This window comes from Lepisosteus oculatus, chromosome 27 (genome assembly GCF_040954835.1).
Source record: "Lepisosteus oculatus isolate fLepOcu1 chromosome 27, fLepOcu1.hap2, whole genome shotgun sequence".
NCBI lineage: Eukaryota > Metazoa > Chordata > Actinopteri > Semionotiformes > Lepisosteidae > Lepisosteus > Lepisosteus oculatus.
The window spans coordinates 11,313,990-11,326,446 of record NC_090722.1 but is presented as its reverse complement, the minus strand read 5'-3'; the positions used below and the strand labels follow the sequence as shown (position 1 = coordinate 11,326,446).

The following is a 12,457-nucleotide window of genomic DNA, read 5'->3' as shown; positions in this document are numbered from 1 at the left end:
GTGAGCAGGTGTCAGGGCTGCTGTGGGGCCTGTGGCCAAGTTAAGCAGTTCGGTTGTTCTGCGGTTTGATAAGGTCTGAGCTCCGTTAATAGGTCACCTATTAAACGGCTCAGGCAGCTGGGCGGTGGGGGAGACCTGGAGTTTATCAACAGAGACAGACTTGGAACGGAGTCTGTTTGCTCAGCTTCCAGGACTGAGGGCACCCACTGCAGCAGGAGGAGGGGCTAAAAAACAAAGATCCCACCTTAAGAAAATAGTTTGGTTAAACCTCTCAGCCGGGTGCATAGAAATGAAGGATCTTAATCTCTCAGGGGAAGGGCCTGATCGCTGCGTCAGTGTCAAAGCCGTCGCCAGTCAGCCAGCCTGGTGGGATGGGGAGACGGAAGGCAGGAAGCTGCTCGCAGCTCACAGCCTGTACCAGGCCTGGCTGCGCTGGACAGCTTGTGCCTCCGCTGACGTGAGCGTATAAGGATCGCTGTTGTTCTGGGGCTCTTTTGGTTTAGTCTCGACGCCTGACCTGAGAGAGCTGGTGCACGGAGATCAATCACCCCGAATTTGTGCTCCCACGTTTTCCAGTTTGGACTGGTCAGGCTGATCCATTGAACTGTCAAAAAACCATGACCTGTGGTTTTAAAAACAAAGAGGGTGATGGGGGGTGGGGGTGCTTCCCATCTGGAACTAGCCTGATCTAGCCTGAGTTGGGAACTGCAAGGCATGTTCTGTCATGTTCTCTGTGATGCCACGTTTGATGTCACCATAGTCTGACATAATCAGCACTGAGGTAAGTCACACTTCCTGTGTTTTATTTTTGGGGCTTCAGAAGAAGGAAGTGGCTGGCAATTCGCTTATCTGTCCTTGTTCCCTCATGTTTCCAGTCACTGCAGTCGTTCAGAAGTCGTCTCGCACCCCCATCTTGTTAGAACAGCTGCTCATCTCAGTGGATTCAAAATATCCCATGACATCATGGTCTCCGATGATTGTGGGATCGTTTTTTTTTATTTTAGGGCACAAAGCAGATCTCGTAATCCCAGAGAGTGGGGGTGGGGGCAGTTTGCCCCATTTGCTTTTTATATTTAGAATTATCTGATTTATTTATTTTTTAATGTTATACGCAGCTCTGAACCTCACAACCACACACAGGAGATGATGAGGGAAATCATCCCACCTTCAAGCCACACCCACATGCCCCTTTGATGCATCAGCCCCCCGCTAGTGAGCAAGGATCAAACCTGGCAGAGTATCTTTAGTGGGGGTCTGAGCTCATTTTTGTTTCTCCTCTCGGTCAGTAGCTTCCTAGACCTTAAGTGGACCAATCCCCTCCCTCTGGCACCAGTGACTCAGTACCCATTGCATGACTTGGCTGTTTTTCCTCCACACTCCCATAGCACAGAAGAAGAGCCTCTTGTTACCTACCCAGGTATTTTGTTGCAGCTGATACACAAATTTATTTCAAGAAATGGCTGGATGAAATCTTTCTTTAAAAAAGACTTCTTGTAGGACACGTGGGGATTGCTGGATTGGATTGCTCAGGTACTGAGCTCACGAATGAACTTAGATGGGCCTTGTGGCTTCCTCTCATCTGCAACTCTTCTCTGTATGTTCTTGTTAGCCTGTCAGTTAAGAGGTGAAATATTGCAGCCCCTGGGTTGGGAATTTCATTCAGCTGTCCTGTATCTTTCCAGTGAAGAGCAGTAAGTGCAGATCAGGCTAAGCTGGCCTTTCAGAAGCAAAGTAAGAGGAAAGAGAGATGCAAGAGAGTATTTCAGCAGAGGGTGTCACGGTTTTTAATGGGCGGGTATCTTCGCAGGTCAGACTCGAACCTGCTTCCTGCTGGATGGGCTTCAGAGTTTCTTGGGGGGGGAGCTGTGTTGTGGAATACTGCAGATCTGTTTGGAGATGTATTTGAGTAGATGGGTCTCTGGTGCTGGTTCGTAACTTTGGGCCTGTAACTTATGTATGGTTGAATACAGATGCTTGTTTTAAAATCTGTCACCTTTCTATCTCTGTCTTTGAATGTCTGTCTGTATGTGTGCCTTTATGTTGGCCTGTCTGTGTGTCTGTGAGTTAGCCTGTTTGTATTTTGTGTTTGTCTGTCTATGTCTCTATCTGCCCAGATGAATACTAAAGAGCCAGTGAGCTCTGACTAGTTCTTCTTCTCACATGTATAAACACTGATCTTATCAAGTTTGTGACAAGTGAGAGTCAGCAGTTCGGGCAGAAATGGGGGTGTGTGTGGCTTGTGTGTGTGTGCGTGTGTGGCAGGCTTCTTCACGGGACATGATGTTTATTGCAAGAGCTGAGCTGCAAGGAACAACCAGTTAGATCACATTACAACGTCTTGTTTAGTCCCGTCAGCACAAATAAAACCCCAGGAGCTTCGTTTGCGACGGCGAGAGAAAGGAGGAAGCTGAGGTCAGCTTGGAGCTCACTGTTTCAGGACTGTAGGAGGCTCAGACACGAGAGCGGACCCTCCGGTTCGGCCCAAATGGGGTAGGGCGAGGGGTAGGTGTTAACAGAGTGCGCAGAGATCTACTCAGATCTGCTCTCCTGCCGACTGGATTGCCGCCTGTGCACAGCGGCTGTGTGTGGAGGGTGCAGCATAATAGAGCCTCTGACCAAGGGGGTTTGGAATATGCTCCCGAAATAAACACGCGAACCAAGCCGAGACGCGGATCTCCCCCTCCGGAGCGGCCTGACCCTGCTGCCCTGCGCTCCGAGCCCCCTCACTCCCGGCCTCCTCCCAGCCACGGTTGTGGCCGGAGATCCCAGCCCAGGCTTTGTTTCCAGCGCCGGGGAAATACTTCCGAATTCTCGTACTCGAGGAGTCGCCCTCCAGCCCGGCCCCCCTTCCTTCCAGGGGAATTAAAAAAGCTCCAGCGTCATCGCTGCGAGCCGTCCAGTCGGGGGGCGGAAGGAAGCTGGTATACAATCCGGACGAGCTGCGCCGCGGCGGGGTCTGGGTGGACATCTGCGTCAGTGGGTTTGGTTCTGGCGAGGAGGGGGGGCACTTGAGAGCCCACTGGCCTCTCCGCTCCTGTGCTAAGCGGAGGAGGAAATGGATCGGATTCCAGGGTATAAAAATATCACGGGAGCTGTTTTTTTCCCATTTCTTTTACTGATTATTACAGAAAACATTGTGTGAGAAAGAAAACATCTGCTAAACAGCTGTCAGCCGGCAGTTTTTTTTAGTTTTATAAGCTGCTACTGCAGGGTCCTTGATTTACTGCCAGCTGTGTCAGGCGGTGTGGAGTGTGCACTCACAGGGGCGGCCCATCAGGCCTCTTCTGCAGAACGAAGGGGACTAGAAACAGGAAGCACTTCTTTATGCAATGGGTGGTGGGAGTGTGGAACAAGCGGGGTGGACTGGAACAATGGGGTACAGTACCTCACTCAAGGTACAAGAGCAGTGTCCGCAGCTGGCGCTCGAACCCCCAACCCAGGCATGAGTCCAGAGACTTACCCACTGAGCTACACTGCCCCCTGCAGGCCTGCGCCTGCGCCACCGTAACTGTTACGAGACTAGTTCTGAATGCAGTTGTTAATGGATGCTCCTGTAGCCTCACGTTAGATGTGTGTTTGAGGCAGATGTCTAGACATCTGACCTTCTTTATTGTCACAACTTGTCTATGTTGGTAGCATTCTTTCAGTCTTTCAGAGTTTGGGTACGACAGACTGTCCATTATGTGTTCGTATGGAATCGGTAAACATCTTTTGTTGGACCCTATGATAAAGTGTCACGACTAAATGTACAATGATGTATATTTTTTCCTTCCCCACCCCCATCAGCCATCGAACCGTGCTTCGTGTGTTTTCAGAGAAGGGCAGTAAAGTTCCACTTCACTGGACAGTCCCAGTCCGATGTGTCAGATTTTAATGATCTTATCTTTTCGGGACATTGGGCGTTTTTTTTGCTGAGCTCTGCGGAAACAGGGCATCGTATATCATCTCCGAAAAGAATCCTGAAGCTCCGGTTTAGATTTCTGACATGCAGACAGGATGAAATTGGGAGAAACTGGAGGTGAACAGCTCTGTCAGCGCAGCCAGAAGAAGATAACAACAGTTTTGCCACGTCCTGATTCATTACACTTCAGGACACTTCATAATTCAGCTCTTCTGTTAAGAACATGAGAAACATCCCACACGGAGGCCATTCTTCCCTTGTAGCTTGTTTGGCAGGTTGTGGGGAAAAAAGATCCCCAGATCTCATCCAGCCTGGATACTTGAGGCCAGCTTCAACAACATGGATGGGCAGCTTGTTCCAGACTCTTGGAACTCTTCTTGTATAGAAACGCCTCCAGTATCTCCAGTGCTCGGCTTTAAATGCACTTCCATGTAGATTCAGTCATCTTTCTCCACTGCAAAGAGGGCAGCTGGTCCAGTAGTAAACGTACAGGGTATGCTGTACTAAGAGCCCAGCTGGCCAGCAGGTTCCCAATTGGAGTGCCTCAGACTCGCTGCTGATTCACTGAGTTTCCAGAGCAAGCTACTAAACTCGATTGTGCTCCATCCTTCAGACCAGACATCGGACTGAGTCAGCGGATCTGCCTCAGCAGGTGTCTGTGTTGTAGTTCAGCCAGTCTCTAGGCTTCTCTGTGGAACAAAACTGCTGGCGAATCGCAGTTCCACCTCTCCTCAGCACTCCACTTCCTCTCGTCTTTCCTGTGTGCGTGTCAGCTCTGTGCTTGTAAAGTAACGCATGTGATTCACTAAGGAGGTTTAAAACCAAAGTGTCGCAGTTATCAGCTACTGTGCTGGAGGCTTTTCGGAGGTTGAGCTGACAGCTTAGTTATCAGGAGGTTCTTTGTTCCAACCTTGAGCTATGCCGCTAACTCTCACAGTCACCATGAGAGTTAGTGATCATCTTGTTGTTACTGATGCCGCAGTCTTCTTAAATTAGTCAATCATTTATTTAATATGACAACTTTTTTAAAGACTTTATCACACAGTGCTTCACAGAATTATGCAGCAGCTGACAATACTGTACAAAACTAGTGGACTGTGTGGGCACTGAGGAGAGGAAAACACCCCAGTGGGAGAAACCTCTGGGGTCCCAGGCTCAAAGGCTGCTCCCCACGAGGTAATGAGTTTGTGGTGCATTAATTACAATAATATATATATAAAATATCTGCAACTTCAAGGGTTGGCTTCCTGCTGTCCTGGGTTTTCCTGGTGAGGTAGCTGAAGTTTCCTGGTTCTGCCATCTTGGGATGGCAATGGGAACCAGGCAGTGATAACATGGAAAGTTTGTTTCAGTAACTTAGTATCAAATCATGATTTTATATGAATAAAATTGTAACTAAATGAATACATGAATAGCCTTGATTTGAAGCGTGAGACCATAGGGGCACTTTCTCATGTTGCTTTGGATTTGAGAATCTGTTCGACACTGCCTCCTAGTCTTGGTCGTAAGTGTGTGTCCTTAGTATCCTGCTTTCCTAGTAGCAGTAGAATTGTTTGGGTTCCCTTGGCCACATGATTCCAGGGCACTGCATATGGACATTGAATTGTCCACTCTGGTCCAAGCCAATGTGGCTTTTTCTGCAGCCTATCAGCGTGCCTCTCAAAGCAGCAAGTATTCCTGTTCTCCTTTGCAACTCTACAACTCCTTTTTGCTTCTGAAATGACACATCCATAACTGGGCTCTTGAGCTGCTCTGCTGCATTCAGGGTGCAGGCTCACCTGCTCTGTGATCCAGACGCTCGCCGATCTGTACTGCGCCTTGGTGATGCATCAGCCTACAGAGCTCTCTCACGTGGCTCCACGGTGATCTCTTGGCTTGCAGGCCTGTAAGTGATGTCACAGAGGGAGGTGCCTGTCCTCCAATTGGCAGAATGCTCCCGCAGAATGCTGTGGGTGGGGCAGGTCGGAGGAAGGTAAACAACATTAAAATGCCAGAGCTGGTTAACAAGATTTCTCTTATTCCCAGTGTTCCAAGATGTTCCGATTGCTGGTGCTGTGTCTGATTCTGGGAGCAGTGGGTGAGTATACGACTGCAGGCAATTTTCTGTACTTTCTAGACCAGAGGTGGGAATCTGTAGTTCTCAAGGGCAGGATTTCGGCAGGTTTTGTAACTATTAGGCTGACGTTTTAATCCAGATCAACTTACATTTGCACCCATTTATACAGCTGGGTATTTTACTGGAGCAGTTCAGCCGAAGCACTTTGCTCAGGGGTACAGCAACAGTGTCGCACCTGGGATTTGGAGCCCTGATCCCTGACCCCTGCTCCATATTGCTACCCTGTGTACGTTTTTTTCACTTTTAAACAATAACCACAAAAAGCAATGGGTGATTTGACTTTACAGTCCAATAACGTAGGCCAGTAGGCTGTTTGTACTTGGTGTTCCGTAAGAGCATGAGAGGGGAGCCCATTCCTGCCTCCTGCCCTCAGTGTTAAAGGCACTGCGCCGTAGTCCGCCCTTAGCCGCTCTGGTTCGTGGTGTTGCCCCCCGCTGCACAAACCAGCGCCGACGTGACACGGGGAGGGATTGGATTTGTTCTGAGATTCTTCTTTACTGAGCGTACAGTGTCCAACTCTTCTTCTTTCCCTTTTGGTGCAGCATCCGGGGAGGAGTCTTCTGGGGATTTTCCAGGTATGTACAGGGCTTCAGCTTCTGTAGGCCGCCGACTTCCAAGATGCCCAGATATATGACAAGATAAATTCCAAATAAATCCTTTGGTGCAGCTGATCTGGGTCCAGATAGACATCTGATTCGCTCTGGTCTCCCCAGCTTTCCTGTGATTTTTCCCTCCACCTTGCGTACTGGACTAGGGGTATGATTAGAAACTGCAGTATAATGAAAGACTGGTTAGCAGTGACCAAGGTGGTGTTACTGTAACTAATATGATGCACATAAATATATTCCACTAGAGAAAGCAAAAAAAGATGTTTATTCATGAGATTATTTCGGTGTGTGAGAATGTCATCCTGACACTTCAAATCTGCATTCAAATCTCCAAAACCTTGATGTTTGTGCTTCATATTTCCTTCTCTTCCTGCCCCTGCTGTCCTGCTGCCTGTCGGTGTATCCCTTCTGAAGATGATGAAGACCTGGTTGCTGTTGGTACGTCTGCAGCTATTTTATAAGCCTGTGTTCTGCTGTGGGCACAGCTGGCGACATCATAGTGTGGTGGCAAGAAGGGCACCCACAATCAGATCACCCGCTTGAGTGCTCCCACACGACGCTCACGTAGTGCAGACATTATACACACACCACGCCCAGATCACGCCCACACTGGGCCCGCTTCATTATCACACCACACCCACATTGTGCCAGTGCCACACCCACATCATGTCACACCAAGATAAATCCAATGCCACATCATACTGACAGCATGACCCGAGTTTCTCAGAATGTGCTTGGCAAGCAAAGAGCAGGACTTGGAAGGCTGACCTCTCAGAAGGACGACAGGAGACCTTATTCCAGTTTTCCCAGTATTAATCCATTTTCTTTGTGTGCAGCGAGCAGTGGGGGGCAGGAAAGATTGAACACTGAGATGGACAAGACAATAGGACATAATCCAGAGGAAAAGGAAGGTGAGAGAAAAATGTGCATCCCTCTCTCTATCCAGATGTATTTATCTGACTCTCTTATTAATTCACTGCACATTTACAGTGCAGCAGTGAGGAACCTCACCTCTGTCTCTCTTGTTCTCTCTTCCTTTCACACAGGGGGACACACCACCATAATCATCATCGCCGTGGTCGCCGTGGCAGCTGTGGCCGCGCTGCTCATCGTAGGTACGTCAGTCAGATCCTCTTCCTCCTGACGCATCTGACCAGCCCCTCCCCTCCCCGCCCTTCATCCCCTTCAGAATGGTTCACTAGACACACAGCAAACCAGGGTATCACAAACTCAGTCCTGCTGCAAAAAACTTCAAATGAAATTAAGCTGTTTTAGACACATTATGACTGCTTGGATGAAAGAGGAAAGATGTTAAAACACAAAATATGATCAAATCTATCATTGCAGGAACACTGCAATGACACAGTGTTCCTGCAATGACCCAACCCCGCTGTAGTGTGGCCAACACACATGGCTTCCTGTGCTTTGTATAGTTATCACACTAGCTCAGCTAAAGACAGATCACCTTTAGTAAGAGGAACTCATGCTTTCAAGGTAAATTTAGTGGTTTTGCCTTCGTTACTTCCTGCCTCTCTGCGATACTGCGAGTCTGGACAAGGTGAGCTACTGTTTCCTTGTTTGTTCGTTGTCTGTGACCGAGGCTTCTTCCTGTCGAGAGGAGAAAAGGCTGAGATTGAGCATTGGTTCTGGAAAGTCAACAGAAGCTTCAAAATCAGCCTTAATGTCTCCAACGTCCCAGTAGCTGAAAACCTGGAAAATGTTCCAAGTTTACATAAATGCTGAAATCTGCCCTAGGGGATCGATTAGGTAAGAGAAGAATAACTGGCAGGTGTGCAGTAAGTGCAGGGGGAGGGGTACAGGATACATCCCAGGACAGGAGTGATATTCCCTGTGAGAACCACACGCCAGCACTGTGGTGGAGTAACAAACTCACACCGATTTCTGTTCTCGTTTCAGTTGTGATCCTGGCGAGACGTCGCATGCTCAAACAGCAGCAGGGGTAAGGAGGGTCCCCGACTGTCCTACTGGCCGTCGTGCACAGTCCGGGGGGGGGGGGGGGGGGGGGAATTAGGATAAACAAATCATCCCCGAGAGGAGCCATACCGGCCAGACCCGTCGGGTAACTAACAGCTTCTCGGAGCTGCTGGCAGCCCGCGGCAGCGTCAGTCACCCAGACAACGCCTCTCACTCAGCACGGGGATCACTCTACCGCCCCCCCGAGGGGGAGAGCTGCCCGATCTTGCAGAAGGCAGCGGCGGTCTGGTCGTTGCTGTGAGTCATTTGCCCCGAGGAGCGGCCCGACCCAGGACAAGACGCCACACGCGCTGCTACACCTGTTGAGCGGGGCGTGGATCTCGGGGCCCCCTCCGCGCGGAGCTGTGCGCCGCTCGCCCAGAGAAAATGAACCCTGTGCCCCGGAGCTCATTTGCTTCGTCCTGACAGCGTGCCCGGGGATCCGCCTCCGCAGCTTCAGGCACGCTTCCTCGTCGGAGGAGCTGTCAGCGGGCCAGTGGGAATTTTTCTACACTGTCGTGGCTCTTAGGTTTTATTTTTGTCTCGAGCTGATAAGTCCCATTGTTTGTCTCACGGCCTCCACGTGCCGGCACGCCTGCCTGACGAGCCGCAGGTGAACGAGGTCACGCGAGAGAGAGAGAACAACCTTCCCCGACTCAAGGATGACCCATCAACCCATCCATCCATCTTCTAAAGTGTTTTACCCAGGATATAGCCTGGACAAGACAGCAGTCCATTACAGGACACACAGTCACACCAGGGCCAGTGTTAGGGTTAGGGCTAGTATCTGGACTGTAGGAGGAAACCCACACGAACCCAGGGAGAATGCGCAGACTCCACACTGACCGCACCCCAGGTCCAGGATTCAACCCTGATGCCCAGCACTTGGAAACAGCGATGCTGACCACTGCACCTCCGATCACACAATCCGTTTTCCTCTGTTTCCGGAGGGAGGGAGACTGTCCAAGATAGACGTGGAGGCCGTGACGAACTCAGAATCAAGTGTCTTGAAAGATGGGAGCTTTTCTTCCAAGGGGGGGTGCTGCAGTTCCAGGGGTAGCCAGTGCAGGTTGTGTCTTGAGAATCCTCAGATGTACTGAGCCAGACACGCACAGCAGAACTGATGTCAAGCTGTGCAGCAGCAGCCTTATCCACTTTGGCACGAAGCACATCACCTCTCAACGCACAAATACCTCGACACGCAGCCTGTTTTAGAGAGGACTTTCTGGCCTGTTCTGATGCATGTTTCTCTCTCTAGGGTCTACACCGTGCCAGCAGAGCAGGGCCAGAAACCTAGCGTCTGAGGGGATTGAGGTTCAGCGCTTCCTGGGGCAGGTGCTGGTCTCCAGGACAGGGCTCCTCTACAGAACAGTAACTCCAGGACTTTCCCATTCCTGTTTCTCTATTTCCACAGCTCCTGGCTTAGCAGCAACATTTCACAAACGCCACTTACCAAGTGTGTTATGGACATTCACACAGATTGTAGCCCCACAAAGAGGAAACTGATGAACGTTTCCAAAAGTCTTCAGACGCGAGGAGCTGAGATTTTAGTTCCCGAGAATGAACATACCTTATTTCTGGCCAAGACCGTCTCGCCACCCGCTGCACTGATCTAACATGGCGCCGGCGTCCAGTCCAGCTCGGCTGGAGCTTCTCTTTCCCGGCGTCCTCTCGTTCGCGTGCCGGCGGGAGAAAATCCGGCACGCGCCTGTCTCCACGGCAATTTAGGCAGGTCCGGCGTTGCCCTGTCCGAATCTTGATTTTTTTCATTTCTGGGTCAACTGCTACAAAAACAACCGGGGGGTTTAAAACAGTTTCCTATCGTTATGTTTTTTTTTTTTATTTTTTAAAGCCGGGAATGGTTAAAGACTTCACCAGGTTACTATGATCATGTGTCAATATGTTTCGGCATATGAGGGGGTGTTTTAATCCGGATTTGCTCTCGCCCAGGTAGCTTTCCATCCACACTCACAGAAGTCCCAACAACCAGGCAGATCGATACCCGAGGCTCGTAAGAAGCTGCAACGATTTTAATTTAGCAGGCAAAGCTAAAAAAAAGCGCTGACGATTAGAGCTGGTCTTTTAAAAAGCGTCAGTCGACGACTATCATGAATGTATCGCTTTAAGAAAATATAAGCCGTTAGCCCTCGCATAAATGGCACGTTCAATTTCGCACCGCGAAATCACGGTAAAAACATAAAATAGAGCGGAATGTTTCAAATACAAAGCACACGAAAGGGAAACACCGGACCACCAGACCCGCCTCTCTCAATCGCTGGCCGCTGCCATAGCCATAAGTAACAGCGCCAATTAAAATTTATTATTCTCACGGACCGCATTTGGCCAAATTGGTTTCCAAACGAAGAGGAGGAGAAGGAATTACTGGTGCACAAAATGGTTGAGAAACTCCTCCAGGGAACACGGGTCTTGGCTGTTTTTAGAGGTGTCTCGGGCCTACACTTCAGTCGTAAAGGGGGCACCTTGTATATAGCCTAATAGTGCAATACTTCAGAGTTGTTTGTCTTAATTTGACTGCTGCGCTGAAAAGGAAAAAAAAACACGATGAAATAAGCATTAATTATGCTTTCCCGTGGTGTTGAGGGTGACATCCTTGTTTTTAATCTATACAGGAACTTTTTTCATGTAGTGGGGGGGTTCTTAGTTTAATCTGGATTTAACAAAATGGCGATGGGACAACTCTGGGAAAATTCACACAGACGTGTTTAGAAGCACTTAATGAGACGGAAACAGGGTCGCGTATTTAAAAAAAAAAACGTGGGAATCCACAGTTTAGTTTCTCTTCCGAGAGCAGACGCAATCATTTCAATGGCTGGAGGGTTTGAAGCGAAAAGTAAAAAAAAACAATTTCAGAGAGCCCCTTTCCGCTTCTTGGTGTCGGAACAGCCGGCACAGTTCGCTGCCTGCTCCAGAAATAGACGCCTCTGTGAAAGCAGAGGTGTGAGGGGAGCCGCTCTACGTTCAGGGTGTTTCGTGTTTCGCTGTGTGAAACCAGCGGATATTCACGTCTCGGGTGCTTTAGCCTGGTTTCGCCACAGCTCGACCTGGTTTCGCAGTTACCCGCGGATAACTCAGGAGGAGGAGAGCGAGCATCCTCAAGAACGTTAACTTCCCCGCCTCATTGCTCGTTTTGAAATGACGAGGATTGAGTCGGGCCCCTTTCGCAAATCCATTCCAGCCGTTCTTATTAAAAACCCAAGTCGTGTTTCAGTAGCAGCATTGTAGCATAACGCCCTTTGCAAATCGAGGAATCACACTGTGCCTGTTTTTTAATCCCTTACATGCTTTATACTTGCGCAATGCACTTGTATTTTGTGATTGTTTTCTAAGAGCTTTATGGAAGTATATTAATTGTGGTGCCTTTATGTGTATCAAAGAACACTTGGCCTATTGGTATTTTAAAGCACGCTGGTCTTAATTTTGTATTTTAGAAATAAAGAACTAAAAACGTTTTACTAAAAACTTTATGGGGAATTGCCTATAACATTGTCTTTGAAATATAACTTTTTTTTATTAGAAATGTATAAACCGGTTCAGGGATAATCGTCTGGGCATGAGTTTTTAATAGGCTTTTTATGTAAAATTTGATTTACGATGTTTTTAAAAGGGATATACTTTTTTGTCTATTTTGAGATGCACGTTTTTGTAACTCATCTAATGTGGTGTTAAACAGCTCCGCCTAGTGGTGACGTGTAATCAGCACTACTATAATTGCAGAGCGTCAATAGACTAAACGCTTAGAATAAAACCACTTCGGGTTTGAGTCGTTTTAATGTTATTACGGTGTAAGATAAGGGTACATATCCTGTCTATAAATAAATAAAACTATCTTTAAAATTG

At 48.7% G+C, this 12,457-nt stretch overlaps 1 protein-coding gene across 2 annotated transcripts in view; it reads left to right on the top strand.

The window, feature by feature from the left end:
- LOC138225224 (uncharacterized) overlaps nucleotides 1–12,457 on the top strand; it is a 22,456-nt gene extending 9,999 nt beyond the window's left edge. For both annotated transcript variants that reach the window (XM_069184645.1, XM_069184644.1), the window contains 7 exons: nucleotides 5,927–5,978; nucleotides 6,560–6,592; nucleotides 7,040–7,063; nucleotides 7,462–7,536; nucleotides 7,672–7,740; nucleotides 8,543–8,585; nucleotides 9,858–12,457. In XM_069184645.1, the coding sequence (XP_069040746.1) occupies nucleotides 5,936–5,978; nucleotides 6,560–6,592; nucleotides 7,040–7,063; nucleotides 7,462–7,536; nucleotides 7,672–7,740; nucleotides 8,543–8,585; nucleotides 9,858–9,903 (333 nt within the window). In that variant the 5' untranslated portion in view covers nucleotides 5,927–5,935 and the 3' untranslated portion in view covers nucleotides 9,904–12,457. The remainder of the gene's footprint in view (nucleotides 1–5,926; nucleotides 5,979–6,559; nucleotides 6,593–7,039; nucleotides 7,064–7,461; nucleotides 7,537–7,671; nucleotides 7,741–8,542; nucleotides 8,586–9,857) is intronic.